Source organism: Gamsiella multidivaricata (assembly GCF_025024155.1).
Source record: "Gamsiella multidivaricata strain RSA 2152 chromosome Unknown BC939scaffold_3, whole genome shotgun sequence".
In the NCBI taxonomy this organism is placed as follows: Eukaryota; Fungi; Mortierellomycota; class Mortierellomycetes; order Mortierellales; family Mortierellaceae; genus Gamsiella; species Gamsiella multidivaricata.
The window spans coordinates 400,049-427,000 of NW_026251711.1; the positions used below are offsets into that span (position 1 = coordinate 400,049).

At 51.1% G+C, this 26,952-nt stretch overlaps 7 protein-coding genes across 7 annotated transcripts; 3 read left to right on the plus strand and 4 right to left on the minus strand.

The window, feature by feature from the left end:
- Positions 1–146: 146 nt before the first annotated feature.
- BC939DRAFT_524842 (uncharacterized protein) lies at positions 147–1,079 on the minus strand (the record flags this gene model as incomplete). Its single annotated transcript, XM_051561284.1, has 1 exon — positions 147–1,079. The coding sequence occupies one exon, from the start codon at positions 1,077–1,079 to the stop codon at positions 147–149; it is 933 nt and encodes a 310-aa protein (XP_051417198.1).
- A 2,777-nt stretch (positions 1,080–3,856) lies between these two features.
- BC939DRAFT_436199 (uncharacterized protein) lies at positions 3,857–4,201 on the minus strand (the record flags this gene model as incomplete). Its single annotated transcript, XM_051553570.1, has 1 exon — positions 3,857–4,201. A coding segment is annotated over one exon (163 nt), but the record flags the coding sequence as incomplete, so codon positions are not given.
- A 6,831-nt stretch (positions 4,202–11,032) lies between these two features.
- On the plus strand, positions 11,033–11,605 carry BC939DRAFT_516002 (uncharacterized protein; the record flags this gene model as incomplete). The annotated part of the gene is made up of 1 exon (XM_051561154.1): positions 11,033–11,605. A coding segment is annotated over exon 1 (541 nt), but the record flags the coding sequence as incomplete, so codon positions are not given.
- A 2,044-nt stretch (positions 11,606–13,649) lies between these two features.
- On the minus strand, positions 13,650–14,004 carry BC939DRAFT_436244 (uncharacterized protein). Its single transcript, XM_051553571.1, has one exon. It carries the CDS (start codon positions 13,935–13,937, stop codon positions 13,656–13,658), a length of 282 nt encoding a protein of 93 aa, XP_051417201.1. The 5' UTR covers positions 13,938–14,004; the 3' UTR covers positions 13,650–13,655.
- A 1,850-nt stretch (positions 14,005–15,854) lies between these two features.
- Positions 15,855–16,949, plus strand: BC939DRAFT_436246 (uncharacterized protein). Its single transcript, XM_051553572.1, has 2 exons — positions 15,855–15,958; positions 16,444–16,949. Exons 1-2 carry the CDS (start codon positions 15,946–15,948, stop codon positions 16,866–16,868), a joined length of 438 nt encoding a protein of 145 aa, XP_051417202.1. The 5' UTR covers positions 15,855–15,945; the 3' UTR covers positions 16,869–16,949.
- On the plus strand, positions 16,615–18,061 carry BC939DRAFT_148143 (uncharacterized protein). Its single transcript, XM_051550204.1, has 2 exons — positions 16,615–17,282; positions 17,411–18,061. Exons 1-2 carry the CDS (start codon positions 16,883–16,885, stop codon positions 18,025–18,027), a joined length of 1,017 nt encoding a protein of 338 aa, XP_051417203.1. The 5' UTR covers positions 16,615–16,882; the 3' UTR covers positions 18,028–18,061.
- Positions 18,062–20,719: 2,658 nt separating this feature from the next.
- On the minus strand, positions 20,720–21,064 carry BC939DRAFT_436258 (uncharacterized protein; the record flags this gene model as incomplete). The annotated part of the gene is made up of 1 exon (XM_051553573.1): positions 20,720–21,064. A coding segment is annotated over one exon (163 nt), but the record flags the coding sequence as incomplete, so codon positions are not given.
- Between the last annotated feature and the right edge of the window lie 5,888 nt (positions 21,065–26,952).

Genomic DNA, 26,952 nt, shown 5'->3' on the forward strand with positions numbered 1-26,952 from the left:
TGAAGTTTTTTTTTTTTTTCACGCGACGACTATCCTTTTCTAGCGCACAACAATGTTGTGTATGGTATCACTTTTTATTCCTCATCGAGTGCATATTGATCAAAGACCATCTCTATGTTCTTTCTCTTTCAGCTAGGGCATTGTATTCAGAATCGAGTAGGCTGAGAGTGGACAGGCTCGGCGTGGGTAGACTTGGGGTGAACATACTTGGGGTGGAGCTTCGGGCGAGGCTTGCCATGGGTCGCCTTGACATGATGTCTTGGCTTATGCTTGCCGTGGCTGGGCTTGAAAGGTCGAACATGCTTGGATTCGACAGGCACAACAGGCTCGCGCTTGCCATAGGCAGGATCAGCACGCTCCTCCAAATCGCGCTTGATGTTAGGCTCCTGCCAAGGCTTGCCGTGGTGGAGCTTGCCATGGGCCGGCTTGAAAGGCTTGATAGACTTGGGCTTGTCATGGGCTGGCTTGACATGATGTCTTGGCTTATGCTTGCCGTGGCTGGGCTTGAAAGGCCGAACATGCTTGGATTCGACAGGCACAACAGGCTCGCGCTTGCCATAGGCAGGATCAGCACGCTCCTCCAAATCGCGCTTGATGTTAGGCTCCTGCCAAGGCTTGCCGTGGTGGAGCTTGCCATGGGCCGGCTTGAAAGGCTTGATAGACTTGGGCTTGTCATGGGCTGGCTTGACATGATGTCTTGGCTTATGCTTGCCGTGGCTGGGCTTGAAAGGCCGAATATGCTTGGGCTCGACAGGTTCAGCACGCTCCTCCAAATCGCGCTTGATGTGAGGCTCCTGCCGAGGCTTGCCGTGGTGGGGCTTGCCATGGGCCGCCTTGGAAGGCTTGATAGGCTTAGGCTCGACAAGATGGGGCCTCGGCTGAGCCTTGCCGTGGTGACCATGGGGGTTTCCATGCTGTTTGGGTTTGTCTGGGTGAGGAACAGCATGAACAGGAGTAGGCACAACCCGTCCTCCAACTGCGGGAGCAGGAGGATGATCAATGGGGGCCGCAAGAGTCGACTGGAGTAAGGTCATGCTCACCAGGAGCGAAAGAATCACGGAAGAGGAGATGATCTTCATGGTCGTAGAAGTGGTGGTGGTGGTGGTGGTGGTAGCTGTAGAGGTTGTGTGAAGCAAGAGAAGATGAGGTTGATGATCAGTAAGAAGAGGGTGATTGCATGCTTTTTATACAAAGTGCTGCACTAGCGAGATCGCTTCCTTCCTTCATGGATCCATGGATGCCAAGACGTATCCTGGCCTTTGGAACTAAACTGCTGGATAAGGAGATACCTTGCAGTTGTTGGTATAGTATGTGGGCCAGACACAGACCCGAGGTAGTCCAGAACCCTGTCTGTGTCGTTGGTGTAGCTGTCGAGTGGCGACTAGACTAAAGACAGTCATTCAGAGTCGAATGGACACACCTCGCATGCGCCTGAGTCAGACACAGGGCTCTGCTTCACTAAATTAAAAAGCTAACAATCAGTGGGTCGAGGACCTTGAAGACTCCTCCTTGCGGTCAGGCCCTGCTGCTGCTGTGGCTGCTATTGCTGTTACTATTGCTCTTGCTCTTGCTGTTGCTGTTGCTGTTGCTGGCGCCGTTGCTGCACTCGCAGTATAACGTATTGGAATGGGTGTGTCGTGTCATAGGTGATGTGCGATATGCGCCATTAGCTCGGCTTTAGAGGAGATATCCATGTGCGGGGTAAATTAGTACATTCCACTGGGAATCCTATAAACAGACCTTCCCTCCTTTCAGGAACAATCATAGATTCAACAGACACGACCCACAGCGTTTCATTTACATGGATAAACGAAGAGAACAGGCTTTTACATGATAGTAAAAATAATGGGACGGACCACCTTGGCCACGGCTGTTTGGCAGGGCCTATCGGAAATTACAACGTACTTCAGCCAGACGCGACAAAGACAGGGTCTCGGCTAAAGATCGAGTCCAGCAGGAGTGAAATTGCCTATTGTGCAATAAAACAGGGTCTTAAACTGTACACCTACCCTGCATCGAACACGATTTTACACGTATCTCTTTCTTGCATAGAACAGGGTTTTACACGTACCTCTACCCTGCATCAACCAGGATATTTACCCATTCCACATACACCATCTCCGAGGACTGTGGCCGTGCACCCAGGTACTCATCAGTGAGCAAACCGCGCTCTCCCCCTATTTTGATTTATTAGGTAGTTTTTCCATTGCAGGTTCCAGTTATACAGGTATGTGGTGTACACTGCCCTGTACCGTCTACATCCATGCCCAGGCGAACCACTCGTCTATGGCAGAACCGCTCGTCGATAGCAAGAGTTGGAACCAGTCCATTTCGCTATATTTAACACATTCCTTCATGGTTGTCAGCATAACATATCAAACCCCCAGATATGGCTCAATAAGGGCCCGTAACAAGACAATTCTGTCAAGGGCTGTTACAAATTGATGGACAGACTCAGGGGACGGACCAAGGTGGACTGTAAGACGCTATTAGATGGTACACCACCGCAGACTCGCGGAAAACGTTGATCCCTCTCGACCAGGTCTTGTGCGTCAGAGAACAACGGAAATGTGTGTGTGTGGCACCAAGGACCTTCAGGAATCAGATGCAAGACTTTGTCGAGTCCAAGGCTTGGTCGGGTAAATCGGATCATCACTTCCCGTGCTGTGCATCACTGGCGTCTTTTCTCCACGAGTTTAGTCTATCCCCAGGCACATGTACGACAACGGTGCGTTCGCTCACGTATCTAAGGAGCTTTACTTTGTCGCCCATATGTTATAGTCGAAAATTCCAGTAGATTTAGAGAACCAGACACATTTTCTCATAACGTGCATGCAAACCCTCTTCCACTTCCCGATCTCTCTCATTCTCGTCTGTTGCTGCTGACCGTTGCGGACAGTGATTGTTGGCGAAGCAAGGTGCGGAGATGGCACGAGCAGCTCAGGGGCGTTCATTCCTCTCGTACTAAGTTCAGTTACCATTGCAACAGCATTTCATCAGTAGGGTAAGCCTAACCTGTTGTTGCCAGCAGCCACAGCCAGTACGCAGGATTCGATGTAAGGTTTTGAGGTTGTGCCTGAATAAAAGGAGGGTCGAAGCCAGCACGGTCTTTTGTTCCTTGTTCCAGTTGAACAAGAAGACCGTTGTGCTTCTTACTCCTTACAGCTGTAAAAGAACTATCTCCTCGAGCAACACTATCTCACGACGGTCTAAACCCAGCTCAAGTTCTCTATTAGTGGGTAAACAATCTAACGCTTACTGAATTCTGATTCAGTATGGCGAGTGCATTGTTGGCTGTAGACCTGGTGCTGACCGTAGCGGCGGTACTGGTGACATTGGCTAGGGTCGGTGAAGGAAGTTGGGACGATACTCTCTGTGAGGGGATCGATTAGGATCGGGAGAGTTATGTTTCTCTTGCGCGTATTACTTAAGACAGCAGGCTGCCATGGTCAACATTTATGGACCCACAAGACTCCGTGACCCTAGTCCGATCTCTTCATTGTTCATCACTTTCGCTCCCGCTCTTTTGGCTTTTCGAACCCATTGAGTGCTTTAGTCTGTGCTCTTGGCCATCACTTTTAATTTATGAACTTGTCATGGACAAAGACTGCTCTGTATATTGTGTTAAGAAAGCGCAATCCCTGCGCTAAAAGATTAGCAATAAATAAAAGTCAAGGCACCGTTGCTAATCTTTTTTTTGCTCCATCTTCACGTTTCCAGCAGGCAAAAAGACATCCGCCCAGTCGACTGGCTTTGCTGACTGTACAGCGAGAGAATTGGTCGTGGCGACGATATCGATCACACTGTGGTTTGACGGCACCTTGAGTTTATGCGCCACGGACGCCATGCTAATGAGCTTTTTGCTTGCCTCGCGGAAGCCCAAAGGCGGAATCGGCTTGCCCACAGCGCCGCGTTGCTCTAATAAACGCGCATTTATCCTGCTTAAGCCTTGCACGTTCTGGATAGAGGTATTTGACACTGTAAGTCTGTCATGCATCGAAGTCCAATGCAGGCGCACCTGATAGCGATCCTCCTCTTCTATGACCCGCCACATGCGAACGGACTTATCGCGACAGCCGGTTACGAAATAGGTGCCGTTTGGAGTAGCGCTCCAGGCGATGCTTGTGACTGATCCATGAAAATCTTCAACAACTGCCAAACATTGACCCGAATTCACATCCCACAGCCGCACCGTCTTGTCCTTACTGGCCGATGCGATCTGCTGGCCGCTAGGCGAATACACCACGCTCGTAACATGGTCGGTATGGCCACTTAAGATAAGGCCGGGTGCACCGGTTTGCGTATCCCACAGTCGCACCATGTTGTCCCAACTTCCCGAGGCGATCTGCTGGCCGCTGGGCGAATACACTACGCTCGTAACATCGCGGGTATGGCCGCTTAAGGTAGAACCGGGTGCACCGGTTTGTGCGTCCCACAGCCGCACCGTCCAGTCGCTACTGCCCGAGGCGATCTGCTGGCCACTGGGCGAATACACCACGCTCATAACCCAGCTGGTATGGCCGCTTAAGATGAGACCGGGTGCACCGGTTTGCGCATCCCACAGTCGCACCGTGTTGTCCCAGCTTCCCGAGGCGATGTGCTGGCCACTGGGCGAATACACCACGCTCGTAACATAGTTGGTATGGCCGCTTAAGATGGGACCGGGTGCACCGGTTTGCGCGTTCCACAGCCGCACCGTGTTGTCGTTACTGCCCGAGGCGATCTGGTGGCCGCTGAGTGAATACATCACACTCGTAACATCGGAGGTATGGCCACTTAAGATGGGACCGGGTGCACCAGTTTGCGCATCCCACAGTTGTACTGTCCTGTCGTAACTGCCCGAGGCAATCTGCTGGCCGCTGGGCGAACACACCACGCTCGTAACATCGCGGATATGGCCGCTTAAGATGGGACCGGTTGCACCGGTTTGCGCATCCCACTGTCGCACCGTCTTGTCCCAACTTCCTGATGCGAGTTGCTGGCCACTGGGCGAATACACCACGCTCATAAGCATGGAGGTATGGCCGCTTAAGATGAGACCAGGCGCACCGGTCTGCACATCCCACAGTCGCACCGTCTTGTCGTCACTTCCCGAGGCGATCTGGTGGCCGTTGGGAGAATACGCCACGCTCGTAACTGACTTAGTATGACCGCTTAAGATGAGACCGGGTGCACCGGTTTGCGCATCCCACAGTCTCACCGTCTCGTCGTTACTGCCCGAGGCAATCTGCTGGCCGCTGGGCGAATACACCACACTCGTAACATCGAAAGTATGACCGCTTAAGATGAGTCCGGATGCACCAGTTTGCGCATCCCACAGTCGCACCGTCCTGTCGTAACTGCCCGAGGCAATCTGCTGACCGCTGGGCGAATACGCCACGCTCGTAATAGAGTTGATATGGCCGCTTAAGATGAGACCAGGTGCACCGGTTTGTGCGTCCCACAGCCGCACCATGTTGTCGTGACTGCCCGAGGCAATCTGCTGACCACTGGGAGAATACACCACGCTCGTAACAAAGGAGGTATGGCCACATAAGATGGGACCAGGTGCACTGGTTTGCGCGTCCCACAGTCGTACCGTCTTGTCATCACTTCCCGAGGCGATCTGCTGGCCGCTGGGTGAATACACCACGCTCGCAACTGACTCGGTATGGCCGCGCAAGGTGTGGGCTTTTGCCCAAATCGAAATGTCATACACGCTGATCGTGCCATCGTTGAGACCTACTGCACAGAACTTCCCATCTGGAGAATACGCGCAGGAAATCGCCATGCTATCTTCTAAGAGGTACGGCCATTCGCCAAACTGCGCACCCGCCATCTGTGCATTACTCAGATTGGCCTGACGCAGCCAAATATTGCGAAGGTTGACTTTTCTCAAATCTGCCCCTTGCAGCTGAGCAGAATCGAATTGGCCTCCACTCAGGTCCGCTCCTGGAATCTGGATGCCTTTCAGATCTGCGCCGTTAAACAGGATCCTAGCTCTGACCAATATCGTGATCGCATTGGCTGCTGCCTTGCGTGCCTCTTTGTCGGTTTTGGAGCATTCGATCGTGGCGAGCAGTTGCTGCTTGAAGAGAGGTTCTTGTTGGACACGCTCTGCTAAAAAGTGCAGAATCGACGGCTCGCCCACAAAGCGTTTCCATGCCAAGGGCGAATTAAGCACGGCCTGTTCAATGGCTGCTATGGGTTCCTCTACAGCACCCTGGCTTTCATAGCTCATGACGGAATGGACGCTCCCTCGACGCGGCAGAACTTGAGGTAAGGCCGCACGACTCGCGCTCTCCCCGTCTCGCGGCTCAAACACCGCTCGGGCCAAACAGTATTCCAGTAGCGACTTATGGATAAACCGGTACTGATTACCACTGCGCGTCAGAGGACATGCCTCACGCAAGAGTTGCTGCTTTTCGTCCTCCCGGCTAAAGAAATCCTCTTTCCATGTCCTTTGATCACGAAAGGGCGAGTACTCGACCACCGGATTGCCTGCTTGCTCTTTATACATCGCTACCGCTAGCGCTTTCAAAAAGGCAACTCCATTCTGTGCAAAACCATCGTCAGACAAGCTTTCGAACACCTTTTTTCTTGATAGCTCAAGTCCTTCTTCTCAACAAGACGTTTCTTGCCTCGCTCCAACCATTGTTCCATGAACTGGTCATACAATGCGACTCTCGTCACCCGGACGGCTGAGAGGTCTTGTCCTGGATCCACCATACGCGGCAGTACCTCCAAGGACAGCGTCAGCATAAAAGGATTCTTGACCAGGTCTTGCAGGCTGGGAATCAGATTAAGGGTCTTCAAGTAGTCCGCTACCTGCCAGACCGGTCTCGCCGTGGACACATATTTCCTTATGTATTCTTGGATTTGATCCATAGAGAATGGGCAATGACTGCCTCTTGAAATGCTGGTTCTGCTTGGTGATTGCGATCTGCTGGCTGGAACCGATCCCGATAATCGAGCCCAAGATACTCGCTGCGGCAGCTAATGATCATCTGAGCGCTCCATCCTCCCACCTGATTCAGTCCGTTGCTCGTGTACAGGTTGTGGTCTGCTGGCTCTCATCATACCCATCACAAATCAAGATGAATTTGCGGTGGTCTTTCAGCTCTCGGATCTGGGGTCGGTAAACTCTGCCTTCCGTAGATGTTTGGCGATCAGATCCTGTCTGGCTTGTCGATTGCAGGCAAGCTGATAAAGAGCGGAATCCTGCCTCCTTTTTCTTATAGGCATCCCACAAGTCGCACTCGAGATGCCGGTTAAAGGTCGACTTGCCTCCACCCGAATCGCCTAGCAGGAGCATCACCTTATGGTCACTGCTCAGGAAGCCTTCAACTTCTTTTGTCAAGTCGAACAGGTTGTCATCGGACGCTTGCAGGTTAGCCTTGGCTTGAGGGGGATGTACACGGCTTCGCCTCGTTCCTTCAATCGTTGCTTTCTCAGTCGTCTCAGGTCGGCTTCAACATCAGGCTTGTTCTGGACAAGATCAAGCAATGATGAGACGCGACGGTGGTAAGGCGACCTGCAGCGGATGTAAGCTTCGATTTCCTTTCGGCAATCCTGATAAAGAATCCTTTTCGTCTCATCGCCATTCGATTCCAGCTCTTGCAACAAGATTCGACACCTACACCATGTATCGCATAGACCACAATAGAATATAGTACAGCTATTAGTACTGCTAGGTCGTGAACTCCATACTTCATATAAGCCACAGCCTCTCACATATCCGTTCATCATACATACCTGGCATATCGAGCCAAATGTGAAGCCAACTGCATAAGGATGTGGAGGATCCATTGCTTGACGAGGCTTGCTGGCCCCACCCGCATCGTTTCGGTACATCTCCCCAGGAACGCAACAGCGCCTTGGCGAGACTCGATGTCCCACAGTGGATTGGCGGCAAGATCCCCCAGCGCTGGCATACTCCTAGTTGAAAGGCTAGATCACGCCGGCAAGGCGCTTCACAGACCAGGGTCTTGAACTTGGCGAGTTGACCATCCCGAAGCAGCGTATCTGTCCCGCGCAGTGCTGTATACCAGGCACGTTTCTTGTTGAAACTGAGGCCAGCTTTGAGAGATTCCAACAGTCCTTGTCCACTCTCGGCCAGTGCGCTCACACCTTCATAACCGATTTTCGCCACCTGGATCACCTCTCCCAGTCCCTCCTGAAGATGCCTCAGTCCTGCGATGAAGCCGTCGACGTCCAGACCTTTTACGGCGCTAACTAGCCCCGAGACGCCCTTCAAAACGATTCCTGTGCGCCGCATCGTTGCTTGCCAAGGTGATTCGTTGTCTGGGACACACTGCAGCGCTTGGAAGGCATAGGCGGCCTGATACACCAGGTAAGGATCGCTGCTGCCTTGAAGTCCACTCAAATAGGCAGAGAGTGGCTCATGCAGCTCTACACGCTTTAAGCCTGAGACCTTGGTATCAGCCATGGCATCCAGGACATTGGACACCACGAGTGTCAGCTGGTAGATATGAGCCGGAGACTGATTGTGAGTGTCTTGTAGGCGGGTGTTGAGGATACGTAAGATCGCAACTAGGTCATCAGCGTCGAGGTAACCCGGGGAGGCGTCTTGGATCAGTTGCACCAGTCCCTTGAGAGAATGGACATCCAGCAAGCTGGACTGTTCGATGCCATTGACAAAGAGCATGAGCAAATGTTGAAAATCATCCTTCTCGAGAACTGGGCCCAGGCATACGACTTCTGTGACGGCCTTGGCATCCTTGAGCTCATCGCGAGTGAATGCTCGGATCACATCTGTCGCCAGCGTCCTGAGTCTCTCCTTCTCCTCTGCATTCCGCTCTGTGGATTTCACCCAATTTCCTGCGGCTGGTTCAAAGACCTCTTCAGGTGACGGCGTCACTTGCAGAAGGCCAAGGCAGTAGGCGAGCTGGGATGTATCGCTGAGTCGCTCATCTGCCTCTGGCAGCGCGATCTTGACGGTGGGCTGACGCATGTCATCAGGAAAGATATCCTCAGAGACCCGTGCCATGTCGCGGCAGGCACTGTCGGTGGCAGAGGAACTTACAGGACCTGGATCTTTTGTAGGATGCACATGGCTGATGAAGTCAGAGGACAGCCAACAAAGTGAGAGATACATTAGGTGCGACGTACGATATAGTCGGCTAATACGAACAGATAGAGAGCAGGTACCTGTCACTTACCCCCACTTTTCTGCCCTCCTATAGCTGACCTGTGCCATTTCGCTATATCCTAAGCTCTCCAATAGGTCGGCATGCTTGAAGCAGACGCCGGCGAATCCATCGCGCAGGGCTTGATCCTCGACTGACAGGGGAGTTGTAAAAGTCTTTCTCGCTGCTCTTTTCATCCGGGATAACGCAGCCTCCGCATCGTCGCACAACACTAAAGCGATTTCCCGATCCTTGGTTTTGCGTGCATTCTCCACGTAGATGTTGGTGAGTTCCAGTTCCTTTTGTGGTGAGAGAGCCTTTCGCAGTGACGAAAAATTTCTGGCAAACATGTTGCTTCTCTGAGGGGATTTCTCCTGTTATGATAGAGCAGATGGCGGCGATATTAGTGACCCTGTGGGTCGATTGATATGCCTGTGCGAATAACCAGTATACATACTTATGCCTAACAGACACCTCAATAACACAATGGGGACCAATAAGGCGCCGTGGGCTGGTATACTACAGATGTAGAGACAGCAGAATGAGCTATCGTAAATCAAAACATTAATATCCATGAACTATATCATATGTGGTTGCTCGGCCATGTGATGGGGTCCCACCTCGGAAGTGTGTATTCGACTCCTGTTTCCTTTGATTGGATGCAGAGGTAGCCCTGAAGATTTGTCCTCTTCGTGCCTCCTAACAGCGATACTAACTGCCCATCGTGAAGCATGCAGGGTTAATAACCTTATAACATGCTTATAAGCCACTATCGACTGACAAGAAACAGTGCCTCACCTCAACAGGAATTTGTTTCTCGAGATCTTTAACCAGCCGAGGAGATGGTCCGTCCCTGTGCAATGTTTTCTACTCCAACTCTTTGTTTAAGACGGTCTGCACACGAACAAGGCGGCCGAGTGGAGTGATATTCGCTTCCCTCGTCACTTCTAGCAGAGATTCCTATGATCATGAAAGAAAAGATTACTATCCATTGCACATCTAGCACTAACACTCTTGACTCGACTGTGGTTGTTCAGGTGCATTCTGGGATGGGGCTTTGGCAGATAAACTGTGTCTTTGATACCAATGAGTCGACGCTGGGCTGTGCTTATTGAGATTGAACAGAGACGTATGAGAGACAGACAGAAGAGCGGGAAAGCAGAGACGTGCGAGGGACAGACAGAAGAGTGAGAAAAGATGAAAAAGATAAGAGGCGGTTCCTGATGGATTGAGGGAGGGAGAATCTGGGAAGAAAGGAAAGTGGGAAAGTAGGAAAGAGGGGAAAAGAGTGCAAAGACACAAAACCATCGTTGCAGCATCCGCCAAACGGAACCATGCTTGTAGTCAGATTACTCCCTCGCCCTCGTGTAACGAGTAAGTGGGCTCTCGGATGCAAAGGAGAGAACACTGGGAAGTGTGCAATTAGCCACCACGATGTTCCATGCTCATCCTTTCCCGCCGCTTCAGCATCATTCTGACTTTGAGGCGTTCGTCCATAATCCAACGGACGATAGCTTCGGGCCATTGGCTGTTCAGGCAGGCCCAAATACCAACTATCCGAATGAATGGTGCAGAACGAGGGAGGAATGCAAGCGAGAGTGCTAGGGATGGGGGTAAGACTAATGGGAGCAGAGGAAAGCGACGACAAGCCGATCATCTTCTCTGCAAACGAGGGTGATACAAGTAGAACGTGCACCCCAATTGGTTCCTTTGCGGTGGTGCACTCATTGTGATTAGCCCGAAGCACAGATGGAGACAAGCGGCCGTCCTCCTAAGCCCATAGCGCGCATCCTATATACCATAGTCCATACATCGTGCATGTTCCACGTGGCTGCTCTTATTTTTTTGTTATTCTTTTGACGCAATACATATTGTGCCCTGTAGCGCACAGCAGACAATGCTCAGGCTATCATTTTGTTTATTCTTCATCTACTGTATGTTAACCAACCACTACCTCTATGTCCTGTCCCCGTTATGTATGGTATTGCATCTAGGGGTGAACAGGCTCGGGATGAGCAGGCTTGGGATGAGCAGGCTTGGGGTGAGCAAGCTTGCCATGAGTAGGCTCGGGATGAGCAAGCTTGGGATGAGCAGGCTTGGGATAAGCAGGCTCGGGGTGAGCAGGCTCGGGATGAGCAGGCTTGGGATGAGCGGGCTTGCCACGGGCGGGTTTGACAAGGACGGGCTTGCCATGAGCGGGCTTTCCAGGGTATCCAGGCTTGCCAAGTTGAGGGTAGATGTGATTTCCAGGAATGGGATGGGCGGGAGCAGGAACAGCGCGTTTCTCAAATGCGGAAGCAGTAACCTGAACCGTGGGGGCGGCAAGAGTCGACTGGAGCAGGGTCATGCTCACCAGGAGCGAAAAGATCATGGAAGAGGAGATGAACTTCATGGTTGTAGTGGTGGTGATGGTGGTAAAAATGGATGTTGTAGACGCTGTATGGAGGAATGGGGCTGGGTGAGTAGATCAAGTGAGGAGATAGTGAAGAATGAAAAGGGAAGAAAGCGAATGCAACGCGTTTTATACAAAGTGTTGCGATGGTGCGGCTGCTTTCTCCTCTCATGGATGCATGGATCCCAAGGCGCATCCTGTCTCTCGGTACTCAATTGCAGAATAGGAAGATGCCATAGTGAAGCTACTGGTATGGCATGTGGCCGGACATGGCCCCCTTTGTGGTCCAGAACCCTTTTCTGTATGACCTTTCTAATCGCGGTGGCCTACTGAATGCGGACTAGGCTAAAACAGGCATTTCAGAGTCTGGTGGACACCGCCCGAGTCAGGCACAGGGCTCTGTTCCACAAAACATTAAAACCAATGCTAATGAACCCTTGACCCTTTTTTTTTTTTTTCCTGCGATCGTTTCTAAAGTGCCTTCCTGCAACCGATGAACCCTGAGAGTCCTGCTGCTTTTCTTTGGTAAATTGCATTCCTTGTACAGGCAATGCACAACATGCATGTTTATCCCGGAATTTTATCAGACCATCACCATCGGGATTCAGGTACAACCACCGGGTGCACAGACAGAGCCACGCTCTTTCGTCCGTACGGCTAAAAAAGAAAACAGGGGGTTTTTTTTTTTTTTTTTTTTTTTTCAGGACAAGAAAAACAGGACGGACTGTCTTGTCTACGATTGTTTACAGGGTCTATCATACTTCAGCCAGACGCGCGACAAAGCCAGGGTCTCGACCGATGATCGGGTCCAGCAGGAGTGGGATTGCCTATTGTACAATAAAGCAGGGTCTTAATCTGTACCTCCACCCTGCATCGAACAGGGTTTTACACGTACCTCTGCCCTACATCGGCCAGGACATTTATCCGTTCCACATACATCATCTCATCAGCGAGTAAACCGAGCTCCCTTCCTATTTTGATTTATTAGGCAGTTTTTCCATTGTAGGTTCCAGTTATACAGCTATGTGGTGTACACCGTCCTGTACCGTCTACGTTCATGTCTAGGCGGACCACTCGTCTATGGCATATGGCAGAACCTCTCGCCGATGGCAAGAGTTGGGAGCAGTCCATTTCGCTATATTTAACACATTTCTTCATGGTTGTCAGCATAACACATCGAACCCCCAGAGATGGTTTAATAAAGGCTGCAACAGTCCTTGACAGAGTTGGCTTGTTACGAGATTGATAGAGAGACTCAGGCGATAGACCAGGGTGAACTGTAAGACGCTATTGGATCGTACTCCATCACCGACTCACGGAAGACGTTAACCTCTCTCGGCCTGGCCTTGTGCATCACGGAACGAAAGAAACGAGCATGTGTGTGGCACCAAGGATCTTCAGGTCGCAATGGACGGCTAACGAGTGCATGCACACAGAGAATATGGAGCAGCCGGCGGTAAATCGACAGCGCGCGATACACGGGAGGCATCCATCAGGAATCGTCTCCTAGACTCAGTCTCGTGCTAGACATGCATCCCTAACGGCTTTTCTCCACGAGTTTAGGCTATTCTCACAAAAGAGATGGATCTGTTTAGGCATCTCAACTGCTTTATATCGTCGCTCATACGTTATGGGCCCAATGCTGGGAAGTTTAGAGAACCAGACACTTCTTCGTCGTAATGTACGAATGCATACCCTCTTCCATTTCACAGCCCCATTTATTCCTATCTGTTGCTGCTGTTCGTGGATAGTGATCATTGGCAAAGCAAGGTGTGGAGGTGCCATGAGTAACTCAGAGACGTTCGTGCAGGACGAGGAAGGAGCGCAAGTGGATGGTGACAAGAGTGGTGTGAGCGAAAAAAGCAGTGGTGGAGCCAATCGTCTCCTCTGCAAGCGAGAGCAAGTGGGTGGGACAAGCACCCAATCGGCTCCTGCATAGCAATACGCCCGCTGTTGTTACCCCGAAGCGCAAATGGAAATAAGCGGCGGACCCATAATGCGTGTCCTACTATAGTGCATGTTCATCACAGCTGCTCTTTTTTTTTTTCTTCTTTTTTTTTGACGCGATGCACACTGTGTTCTGTAACGCTCAGCGGACAACGTTCAGGGTATTATATGCTGATGAAACACCGCCTCTATGTTCTGTCTCTGTCATCTACGGCACTACATTTAGGGTAGGTAAACCGGGAGGTGGAACGACTTGGGCTGAACAGGCTTGGCGTGGACAGGCTTGGGGTGACGCTCGCCAGGATGGGGCGCCGGCAGAGGCTTGCCATAGTGATTATGAAGCCTTCTGTGCTGTTCGGCTTGTCTGGGTGAGGAACAGCTTGAGCAGGAGTAGGCACGGCGGGTCCTCCAACCGCAGAACTAGGGGGCTGACCAATGGGGACAGCAAGAGTAGGCTTAGGCAGAGTCATACTAACAAGGAGCGGGAGGGTCGCAGAAGTAGTGGTCGTGGCTATAGAGGTTACATGAAGCAAGAGAAGGCGGGGTTTATGATCTGAAAGAAGGGAACGAATGCAAGCATTTTATACAATTTACTGCACTAGCGAGATTCATCTCTCCTGGATCCGTAGATGCCAAGGCGTACCTTGACTTTCAATATTCAATCACTGTGTAAAAAGAATGCCATATTGCTGCTGCGGCTGTAGCATATGGACCAGACATGCCACTAATGTAGTCCAGAGCCCTATCTGTGTCCTTGCTGTGGCTGTTGGGTGTGCTGGATAGTCTAAAACAGCCATTCAGAGTCGAGTGGACATATCTGGCGTGTGCCCGAGTTTGGTACAGGATAAAATAAAATTATGGATCCAGTGGACCCAATTGAAGCTTGATTTTATCGGCGTTTTAACCTTGATCTATCAGTACCAGATGCTTTTGACCATCATGGATCCCTCACTGCGATCATCGACAGAGAGTAAGAGGAAGCGCGCCGACCCACCTACTCTCGGTTTGCAGGGCTCAGATGGTGTCGACCAACACTTCTTTGAAGTACCATATTTCGAATGGTCGTTAAAATCATTCTGCCGCCATTCTTTCGACAACGACCACCGCCAAAAGACAAGCAACATCACTTCATCCTTCCTCTCAAGCACGAGGCGTGTGGTGTATTGACCATATTGTCCTGCTTATTGAATGTACCCCATTTCTCTGAATCTGCCACCGCTTGGTGCCGATTCTTTCTTAAGAGCATAGTGCCTCTGAGGCTACCTCCTATATCTCTAGTCTCCTATACTAGATGCATTTATAGATATTTCCTAGTATATAAGGCACGACTTGCCCATTATTAAAAGGGCATCTCGTTTTTCACAGATATCATTCACACATACTCCGCAAGGCGCATAAAAGATTCCGAAGAAGTGCTCAGAGTTATTCGAGCCACGGCAGAGCCACTGTCGAGACTGAAGCAGGCAAAATAAAACGCGTCTGACAGAAACTCTTCCTGGTGGAACTCACTACGACGACCAAGGCACGCAGTGATGGCTACGAAGCTGCCAAGGAAGGCTTTGAACATGCGGCTGCAATGGCGGATGGGTTTCTTAACCAACTGGAAGACGGGCCATTCGCGGATAAAGCGATATTCAAGCATGGTGGGTCATCTGAAGACTACAAAGCCTGAATCGGAACATCGCAACTGGGTCGTATCTGTTGAGGTCGAACATACCATTAGGAATATCGGGGGTGTTCAGGCGCCTGCTGTTGATACAGTGCTGATCATTTAGTCATGACATGAGATTTTCGACTAGAAACGTCTATTCATTTTCAAATACAACTGCTGAACCGAAAGTTTGGGTCATTAAAGTACGTATTACCCTTCCCTCTACAAACTATTGTTCGTCGTTTGCTAATATGACCTCTAGTTCAAAAGTTTTTGAGCTTCAACGTCCTCTAAGTACAGTCGCGACTAGATGTCCCACACTATATACTCAAGAACTAGCCTGATAAAGTGATTTCCAGCCGCCGAAGAGGACTATAAACTCGTCCTCGGGATTGATGTGGTTGTTGTTGTTGCTGTTGCTGTTATTGTTCTGATTATCTAGAACGCCGTTCTCTTCCTCGTCTGTATCATCGCCGGTATCGTCGTCTGAATCTGTGTCTATACCGTCACCGATATTACCTTCAGACTGTGCTCATCCTCCATTTCATCATCGATATTGTCGTTGTCGTCTGAGACGAAATATTCTTCGTGTCGAAGTTATCGCTGTTGTTCATTTTCGGCAACGGTGGAGGTTCAGTACCATCACGAACATTTTTCAGTCGTACGCAGAACATTAGCAAACGCCCTTGCTAACTCGTCATCATTTTCTCTTTTTTCCCATCACACTCTCTTTAGCCTCTTTACTCACCTCGCTTCTCAACCTTTCCTCTGGCTCGTATGTATCATCAGAGCTCTTGCCCCTATGGCCACCTCCGAGCCATCCTGAGATGCTAGATGCTGGTAAGGGATATGCTACTGTCGTCAACACTTCTTGCATGGATTCTACAGATGTAGCGTTGGACGTCTAAGCTCCCTTTGATTTTTCGCGAGTTACCTCTGCTCATGTTAATCGCTTACTGAAGCAGAAGCAGAACCTCCACCAGGTTTTGCTCTTGCTAACCCTGCTGACCTTACGCAAAGATGTTCAATAACTATCTCGAGCCGGTTCTTCAACAGAGCTTTGTGCAAGAGACTGAACAAACATTGGCGAGGGATCCGCGTCACTTCAGGGCATCCATACCTCAACTGTATGTGATGGTTGAACTCACATCGGCGTGAGGGTGGGCCCCTCCAACGTCGCCGTTGGGCAGAGTTGCAAAGATGTTCGAGTCGTTGTGACCCTCTCATTGCCTCTGTTGACTCAATCGTTGCGCTGATCTTCCAAGAATATGAACTGGAATTGGACTCGAACTATAAGTGAATTTTGTACGCGACTCTGCATTTAGGCATTGTGTTTCTGCGGGAGAACACCCCGGACATCGCCACTTGGCCGCACATTCATATTGGCCTGTCTGGACCTAAAATGCAGCTCTCCCAGCCTTCTGTACATACCTTTCCTCCCCAACCGATCAATAGTCAACCAACCATCCAACAAGCCAAAAGCCCTGCACCAGTTTTCAGGCACACCCGCCCGCCAGTCATGCCTCATAATATCACCAAAAGACCGGCACCACAGGAGCCAGAGCAACAGGGAGCTATCGCAGATTGTCTTTCAGGTTCAGCTCCCTTCAGATATGCAGCCGTCTTCTCAGCAGAGGCGCCCGAAGAGACAGCGCTGTCTGTCAAACAAGACTCCATCAGTAGCAGCGCCCCCGCTAGCACCAGCGCCAGCGCCAGCACCGACGAAAGAGCAATGTGGACTACGCTGTGAATGCTGAACGAATAATGGACTTCTTGATAAACGTGTTCCAAAAGGAGGTGGCGAGGCACGTTAATGCGGACGTCGATTACATTGCACAAGTTGGCGTGTTGTCGCCGAATTCGTCAAACGTGTTGCGAACATCACCTTCGCCCTGGGAACCGTCTACGTCGCCGTCGAACGTGAATGCGACAGAGTGGGCAATCGCACAGGCCCTGGAAGCCACCTCGCCAGCGTCAGTCAGGCATAACGGTAGCGACGACGACGACCACATCAACAGCAACGATGATCATAATGGCGATAACGATGATAGCACTGACGACGGCGACGATGACAACGATATTGCGGGACCCACAACCGGTGCCGTTGCCATTGCCGCTTCAAGGCACATCATCAGGATTTCCAGAGTTGAAGGAGCATTACAAGGTAGATCAATCCTCTGTGTATTATATCCGTATCGTTTGCTGTTTGCTGTTTGCCGTTTGTATGTTTGTTTATTATTCTTTCGTTCGCTCTAGTGCTCATCCTTGCTCCCTTCTGTGTGTTTCATATAGTCATCCAGAACGCACAGTTGGACAAGAATAGTCGCAATACGATCTACGTCCCACCTAGCCTTTCAACAGCAGAGAACTACGTGAAGGCTCACATTTTCTTGTGGAAATACCAGAGTGCAGACTATCTGGCATATCTTAACCTGGTTCCCAGCCCTCGAAAGAACCTTGTATTGCGGAACACCATCAAGCAATATGGTGAAAACTTAGTCTATACGAAAACAACAAAGGGCGAGACGCGTACAAGCACCTGCTCCGTACGCAACCCGCATACGGCGAAGCAGCTTATCCAGATAGCTTCATTCACATGGCGGAAACTCCTGGTACCCGGGAGGGTGGGCAAGCGCGTACACGATCAAGCACGGTTCCCGCACATTCGTGAGCATTTGAACATACCGGCACGGCACCATATACTGTTGCGTGACGAGGATATGGGCAACCTGATGCTGTCCGACGTCTTTAGCGTTCAAACGCGACATAACGTCCCTGGATCGGCCCTGGCTTTAGGGATTGTCTTCTCTCTACCAAGAGGAAAGACCAACCAACGCGGCGTCAACATATACACAATAGTATATCGCCATCGGAACTTCGTTCGCTGTACAGTTGCCGTATTTGGATAGTACATGCTTGAGCGTTTTCAAGTAAGCATCCGATTGTACCAGTCCAGTAGATGCCATGCTTTATTTCAAGCTTTGCGCCATGTTGCTAATTCATTTTGACCATTCCATGTTATTAAATTTCCCCAGATAGAAAACAAGCTCGTTCCTAACTTCTCTGGTGCGAATGGTTGGCATTCTATCCGAGTCCTCAGGTTGGTCGGAACTCTACAGGAGATTCTCAATAGCCGAACAAAGGCCATTATAAACCAAGCCCAGAACGATATCGCTGTGCAGGTCATGCACGCCTGCCCAGTGTACTCTCTCAAAGTCACCCATGCCGGACGTCATGCTGGGAGTCAGAGGCATACCACCTCGGCTTGGACCTTGACCACATCCGTCACCTCGGCTGCTAGAGTATGGACCAGATGGAGTCTTATTATGCTCCCAAGTTGCCTACAATCGGAGCGTTCTTCATGGCTCATTTCAGGAAAGACAATCCGACTTTATTGAGCGCGATCTGGTGACGCGGCCATAACAGCTCCAGCGCCTTATCTTTCCATGGATCGAGGATACCTCTGTGAATGACGAGGATCTATCGTGGAAGACGCCGTCCTGGATCGAAGAGTGCGACAAGGAGATGTTGGAAGCAGACCCAGATGTCAGTACAGAGAACGACACCCATTTTGTTCTGCCGAGCAAACGATCTCAAACAAGAGCCTGCCAACCAAGTTGGCCCATAGCGCGCTGGTCGACCGCATCGGGTTCCCTAAGCTACTTGTTCATTTGTGGCGTGTTATCCTTCAGGGCGCTGGTTTGTATTTGAAGCCGAACGTGAATGGTCAAACCTGGAGCAACGAGCTTTTAGAGTCCTGTAGAGAGAGAATGAAAAGATATGGAATGGCGAGTAATGATGTTCGGCAGGGATGAAGGCGGAATGAAGGCATGAGATGAGATGAGGGAACGGGGAGCTAGAACTAGACATGTAGTGTAAACAAACAAACAAACAAACAAAAAAAGAGAGGAGGACAAGCGAGAGAGATTAGGAGGGGGGAGACAACGAGGGAAGAGAAAGTGGAGGGAGAGAGAATATCAAAAAAGACTATCGTGGGAACACGCTCCTGGCTTTACTCCACTCTCTTTTCTTCCAGACATTCGCCTTGCATCTTTTCCTTTTGTTCTTTTGTTCTTTATTTTTTCATCCCACTCGTAGCTCGTCCTTTTTACATTCTATACTTCACCATCAACTCTAGGACACAAAAGATATCAAGCACAGCACACAATGGCATTCCGATCCCGTACATCTCCCTACTCCTTGCTCCTCGCCCTCCTCGCCCTCCCGACCCGAAAGCGCACCGCTCCACAGGACATCGCCTCTGCCCCTGTCTCAACATCACCATCAACAAATCTCCGCCTACAGAACCGCCACCGCCATACGAAAGAGCCCACGGAATCGGTGCCAAGGAAAAAAGAACGCGGTGGTGAGGAGAAATCCGTTCCTGATCCAGAACCTCGAAGGGGGCGGACATGATGCGACACATCGGATTTGGTGCGAGCATTGGGAGCCGTGTCTCAACCTGTCGTGGTGGAGAGACGGAAGAAGAGGCGGGAGATCAAGGCGAGGAAGGCCTAGGAAGCAGGGACGATGTTGTGCGCGGAGGCTGCGTACATATAGGATGCGTAATGCCTACTGTTGATCTTGAGCGTATATATGAATGAAAAACTAAATTGTATCACCAAGTTTTCCTGCCGTTACTACAAAGAAGGATGCCCAACGACCCCCTCTTCTCACTTTGTCCAAAAGACGAAGTAATATATATATGAGCCATTTCATATCTTCAAACGTCTTCCATGTCCTGGACTATATTGTGGCACACAACGCTTCTTGTGGGATATGACTTTGAGGCGCTCAGCCATAATTCAATGGATGGCAGCCTCGGGCCATTGCCTGCTCAGGCAGGCCCAAATACCAATTATCTGTATGAACGGTTCCTCTCGTACTAAGTTCAATTACTATTGCAACAACACTTCATCAATAAGGTAAACCTAACCTGTCCCACGACGGTCTAAACCGAGCTCACGTTCCCTATTAATGGATGAACAACCCAACGCTTGCTGAATTCTGACTCAGTATGGCGAGTGCGTTATTGGCTGTAGATCTGGTGTTGGTCGCATCGGCGGAGCTGGCGATATTGGCCAGGGTCGGTGAGGAAGTTGGGACGATACTCTCCGCGAAAGGATTGTTTAGAATCGAGAAAGTTATGTTTCTCTTGCGCATATTACTTAAGACAGTAGGCTGCCATGGCCATGGTCAACGTTTACGGGCACACAATACACCATGAGCTTAGTTTGATCTCTTCATTGTTCATCGCTTTCTCCCGCTCTTTGGTTTTTCTAATCCATTGAGTGCTTTAGTTTGTGCTCTTGACCACCACTTTTTAATTTGTAAACTTGTCATTGACAAAGATTGCTTTGTATATTGTGTTCATAAAGCGCAATCCTTACGCTACAAGATTGGCAATGAGTAAAAGCCAAAGCACCGTTGCTAATCTTCTGTTTGTATCACCTTCACCTTTCATGGAAGCGAAAAGACGTTCGCCGAGTCGACTGGCTTTGATGACTGTACAGCGAGAGAATCGGTCGTGGCGACGATATCGATCACACTGTGGTTTGACGGCACCTTGAGTTTATGCGCCACGGACGCCATGCTAATGAGCTTTTTGCTTGCCTCGCGGAAGCCCAAAGGCGGAATCGGCTTGCCCACAGCGCCGCGTTGCTGTAATAGCCGCATATTTATCCTGTTTAAGCCTTGCACGTTTTGGATAGAGGTATTTGACACGGTAAGTCTGTCTTGCATCGAACTCCAATGCAAGCACACCTGATAGCGACCCTCCTCTTCTATGACCCGCCACATGCGAACGGACGTATCGTCACAGCCGGTTGCGAAATAGGTGCCATTTGGAGTAGCGCTCCAGGCGATACTTGTGATTGATCCATGGAAATCTTCAACAACTGCCAAACATTGACCCGAATTCACATCCCACAGCCGCACCGTCATGTCGTCACTACCCGAGGCGATCTGCTGGCCGTTGGGCGAATACACCACGCTCGTAACATTGTCGGTATGGCCGCTTAAGATGAGACCGGGTACGCCGGTATACGCATCCCACAGTCGCACCGTGCTGTCCCAACTTCCCGAGGCGATCTGCTGGCCGCTTGGCGAGTACACCACGCTCGTAACGCAGGAGGTATGGCCGCTTAAAATGCGTCCGGGCGCACTGGTCTGTGCGTCCCACAGCCGCACCGTCTCGTCGTAACTGCCCGAGGCGATCTGGTGGCCGCTGGGCGAATACACCACGCACGTAACATTGTCGGTATGGCCGCTTAAGATGAGACCGGGTGCACCTGTTTGCGCATCCCACAGTCGCACCATCCTGTCGTAACTGCCCGAAGCGATCTGCTGACCGCTGGGTGAATACACCACGCTCATAACATAGGAGGTATGGCCGCTTAAGATGAGTCCGGGTGCACCGGTTTGCGCATCCCACAGCCGCACCGTGTAGTCCCAACTTCCCGAAGCAATCTGCTGGCCGCTGGGAGAATACACCACGCTCTTAACATAGTGGATGTGGCCGCTTAAGATGGAACTGGGTGCACCAGTTTGCGCATCCCACAGTCGTACCGTGTTGTCGTAGCTGCCCGAGGCGATCTGGTGGCCGCTTGGCGAACACACCACGCTCGTAACCCAGTTGGTGTGACCGCTTAAGATGAGATCGGATGCACCGGTTTGCGCATCCCACAGTCGCACCGTCATGTCGTCACTGCCCGAGGCGATCTGCTGGCCACTGGGCGAATACGCCACGCTATTAACATAGGAGGCATGGCCGCTTAAGATGAGACCGGGTGCGCCTGTTTGCGCATCCCACAGTCGCACCGTCCCATCGTAACTCCCCGAGGCGATCTGCTGACCGCTAGGTGAATACACCACGCTCGTAACAACGTAGGTATGGCCGCTTAAGATGAGACCAGGTGCTCCGGTTTGCGCATCCCACAGTCTCACCGTCTCGTCGTAACTGCCCGAGGCAATCTGCTGGCCGCTGGGTGAATACACCACACTCGTGACATAGTGGGTATGGCCGCTTAAGATGGGACCAGGTGCTCCGGTCCGCGTATCCCACAGACACACCGTGTTGTCGTGACTGCTCGAGGCGATCTGCTGGCCGCTAGGCGAGTACACCGCGCTCGTAACACGGTCGGTATGACCGCTTAAGATGGGGCCGGATGCACCGGTTTGCGCGTCCCACAGCCGCACCGTGTTGTCCTGACTACCCGAGGCAATCTGCTGGCCGCTGAAAGAATACACCACGCTCCTAATATAGTTGGTATGGCCGTTTAAGATGAGACCAGGTGCTCCGGTTTGCGCATCCCACAGTCGTACCGTCCCGTCGTAACTGCCCGAGGCGATCTGCTGACCGCTGGGTGAATACACCACGCTCGTAACTGAGTCGGTATGACCGCGCAAGGTGTGGGCTTTTGTCCAAGTTGAAGTCTCATACACGCTGATCGTGCCGTCCTCGAGACCTACCGCACAGAACTTTCCATCTGAAGAATACGCGCAGGATCTCACCCCGCTTTCTTCTAAGAGGTACGGCCATTCGCCAAACTGCACACCCGCCATCTGTGCATTACTCAGATTGGCCTGACGCAGCCAAATATTGCGAAGGTTGACTTTTCTCAAATCTGCCCCTTGCAGCTGAGCAGAATCGAATTGGCCTCCACTCAGGTCCGCTCCTGGAATCTGGATGCCTTTCAGATCTGCGCCGTTAAACAGGATCCCAGCTCTGACCAATATCGTGATCGCATTGGCTGCTGCCTTGCGTGCCTCTTTGTCGGTTTTGGAGCATTCGATCGTGGCGAGCAGTTGCTGCTTGAAGAGAGGTTCTTGTTGGACACGCTCTGCTAAAAAGTGCAGAATCGACGGCTCGCCCACAAAGCGTTTCCATGCCAAGGGCGAATTAAGCACGGCCTGTTCAATGGCTGCTATGGGTTCCTCTACAGCACCCTGGCTTTCATAGCTCATGACGGAATGGACGCTCCCTCGACGCGGCAGAACTTGAGGTAAGGCCGCACGACTCGCGCTCTCCCCGTCTCGCGGCTCAAACACTGCTCGGGCCAAACAGTATTCCAGTAGCGACTTATGGATAAACCGGTACTGATTACCACTGCGCGTCAGAGGACATGCCTCACGCAAGAGTTGCTGCTTTTCGTCCTCCCGGCTAAAGAAATCCTCTTTCCATGTCCTTTGATCACGAAAGGGCGAGTACTCGACCACCGGATTGCCTGCTTGCTCTTTATACATCGCTACCGCTAGCGCTTTCAAAAAGGCAACTCCATTCTGTGCAAAACCATCGTCAGACAAGCTTTCGAACACCTTTTTTTCTTGATAGCTCAAGTCCTTCTTCTCAACAAGACGTTTCTTGCCTCGCTCCAACCATTGTTCCATGAACTGGTCATACAATGCGACTCTCGTCACCCGGACGGCTGAGAGGTCTTGTCCTGGATCCACCATACGCGGCAGTACCTCCAAGGACAGCGTCAGCATAAAAGGATTCTTGACCAGGTCTTGCAGGCTGGGAATCAGATTAAGGGTCTTCAAGTAGTCCGCTACCTGCCAGACCGGTCTCGCCGTGGACACATATTTCCTTATGTATTCTTGGATTTGATCCATAGAGAATGGTGCAATGACTGCCTCTTGAAATGCTGGTTCTGCTTGGTGATTGCGATCTGCTGGCTGAAACCGATCCCGATAATCGAGCCCAAGATACTCGCTGCGGCAGCTAATGATCATCTGAGCGCTCCATCCTCCCACCTGATTCAGTCCGTTGCTCGTGTACAGGTTGTGTGTCTGCTGGCTCTCATCATACCCATCACAAATCAAGATGAATTTGCGGTGGTCTTTCAGCTCTCGGATCTGGGGTTCGGTAAACTCTGCCTTCCGTAAGTGTTTGGCGATCAGATCCTGGTCTGGCTTGTCGATGCGGGTAAGCTGATAAAGAGCGGGATGCTGCCTTCCCTTTTCTTATAGGCATCCCACAAATCGCACTCGAGATGCCGGTTAAAGGTCGACTTGCCTCCACCCGAATCGCCTAGCAAGAGCATCACCTTACGGTCACTGTTCAGGAAGCCTTCAACTTCTTCTGTCAGCTCGAACAGGTTGTCATCGGACGCTTGCAAGTTAGCCTTGGCTTGAGGGGAGATGTACATGGCGTCGTCTCGTTCCTTCAATCGTTGCTTTTTCAGTCGTCTCAGGTCGGCTTCAACATCAGGCTTGTTCTGGACAAGATCAAGCAATGATGAAGACGCGACGGTCGGTAAGGCGACCTGCAGCGGATGTAAGCTTCGACTTTCCTTTCGGCAATCCTGATAAAAAGTCCTTTTTGTCTCATTACCATTCGATTCCAGCTCTTGCAACAAAGATTCGACACCTACACCATGTATCGCATAGACCACAATAGAATATAGTACAGCTATTAGTATCTGCTCGGTGGTGAACTCCATACTTCATGATAAGGCAAGAGCCTCTCACATATCCGCTCATCATACATACCTGGCATATCCGAGCCAAATGTTGAAGCCAACTGCATAAGGATGTGGAGGATCCATTGCTTGACGAGGGCTTGCTGGCCCCACGCCGCATCGTTTCGGTACATCTCGCCCAGGAACGCAACAGCGCCTTGGCGAGACTCGATGTCCCACAGTGGATTGGCGGTAAGGTCCCCCAAGCGCTGACATACTCCTAGTTGAAAGGCTAGATCGCGCCGGCAAGGCGCTTCACAGACCAGGGTCTTGAACTTGGCGAGTTGACCGTCCCGAAGCAGTGTGTCTGTCCCGCGCAGTGCTGTATACCAGGCACGTTTCTTGTTGAAACTGAGGCCAGCTTTGAGAGATTCCAACAGTCCTTGTCCACTCTCGGCCAGTGCGCTCACACCTTCATAACCGATTTTCGCCACCTGGATCACCTCTCCCAGTCCCTCCTGAAGATGCCTCAGTCCTGTGATGAAGCCGTCGACGTCCAGACCTTTTACGGCGCTAACTAGCCCCGAGACGCCCTTCAAAACGATTCCTGTGCGCCGCATCGTTGCTTGCCAAGGTGATTCGTTGTCTGGGACACACTGCAGCGCTTGGAAGGCATAGGCGGCCTGATACACCAGGTAAGGATCGCTGCTGCCTTGAAGTCCACTCAAATAGGCAGAGAGTGGCTCATGCAGCTCTACACGCTTTAAGCCTGAGACCTTGGTATCAGCCATGGCATCCAGGACATTGGACACCACGAGTGTCAGCTGGTAGATATGAGCCGGAGACTGATTGTGAGTGTCTTGTAGGCGGGTGTTGAGGATACGTAAGATCGCAACTAGGTCATCAGCGTCGAGGTAACCCGGGGAGGCGTCTTGGATCAGTTGCACCAGTCCCTTGAGAGAATGGACATCCAGCAAGCTGGACTGTTCGATGCCATTGACAAAGAGCATGAGCAAATGTTGAAAATCATCCTTCTCGAGAACTGGGCCCAGGCATACGACTTCTGTGACGGCCTTGGCATCCTTGAGCTCATCGCGAGTGAATGCTCGGATCACATCTGTCGCCAGCGTCCTGAGTCTCTCCTTCTCCTCTGCATTCCGCTCTGTGGATTTCACCCAATTTCCTGCGGCTGGTTCAAAGACCTCTTCAGGTGACGGCGTCACTTGCAGAAGGCCAAGGCAGTAGGCGAGCTGGGATGTATCGCTGAGTCGCTCATCTGCCTCTGGCAGCGCGATCTTGACGGTGGGCTGACGCATGTCATCAGGAAAGATATCCTCAGAGACCCGTGCCATGTCGCGGCAGGCACTGTCGGTGGCAGAGGAACTTACAGGACCTGGATCTTTTGTAGGATGCACATGGCTGATGAAGTCAGAGGACAGCCAACAAAGTGAGAGATACATTAGGTGCGACGTACGATATAGTCGGCTAATACGAACAGATAGAGAGCAGGTACCTGTCACTTACCCCCACTTTTCTGCCCTCCTATAGCTGACCTGTGCCATTTCGCTATATCCTAAGCTCTCCAATAGGTCGGCATGCTTGAAGCAGACGCCGGCGAATCCATCGCGCAGGGCTTGATCCTCGACTGACAGGGGAGTTGTAAAAGTCTTTCTCGCTGCTCTTTTCATCCGGGATAACGCAGCCTCCGCATCGTCGCACAACACTAAAGCGATTTCCCGATCCTTGGTTTTGCGTGCATTCTCCACGTAGATGTTGGTGAGTTCCAGTTCCTTTTGTGGTGAGAGAGCCTTTCGCAGTGACGAAAAATTTCTGGCAAACATGTTGCTTCTCTGAGGGGATTTCTCCTGTTATGATAGAGCAGATGGCGGCGATATTAGTGACCCTGTGGGTCGATTGATATGCCTGTGCGAATAACCAGTATACATACTTATGCCTAACAGACACCTCAATAACACAATGGGGACCAATAAGGCGCCGTGGGCTGGTATACTACAGATGTAGAGACAGCAGAATGAGCTATCGTAAATCAAAACATTAATATCCATGAACTATATCATATGTGGTTGCTCGGCCATGTGATGGGGTCCCACCTCGGAAGTGTGTATTCGACTCCTGTTTCCTTTGATTGGATGCAGAGGTAGCCCTGAAGATTTGTCCTCTTCGTGCCTCCTAACAGCGATACTAACTGCCCATCGTGAAGCATGCAGGGTTAATAACCTTATAACATGCTTATAAGCCACTATCGACTGACAAGAAACAGTGCCTCACCTCAACAGGAATTTGTTTCTCGAGACCTTGAGATCTTTAACCAGCCGAGGAGATGGTCCGTCCCTGTGCAATGTTTTCTACTCCAACTCTTTGTTTAAGACGGTCTGCACACGAACAAGGCGGCCGAGTGGAGTGATATTCGCT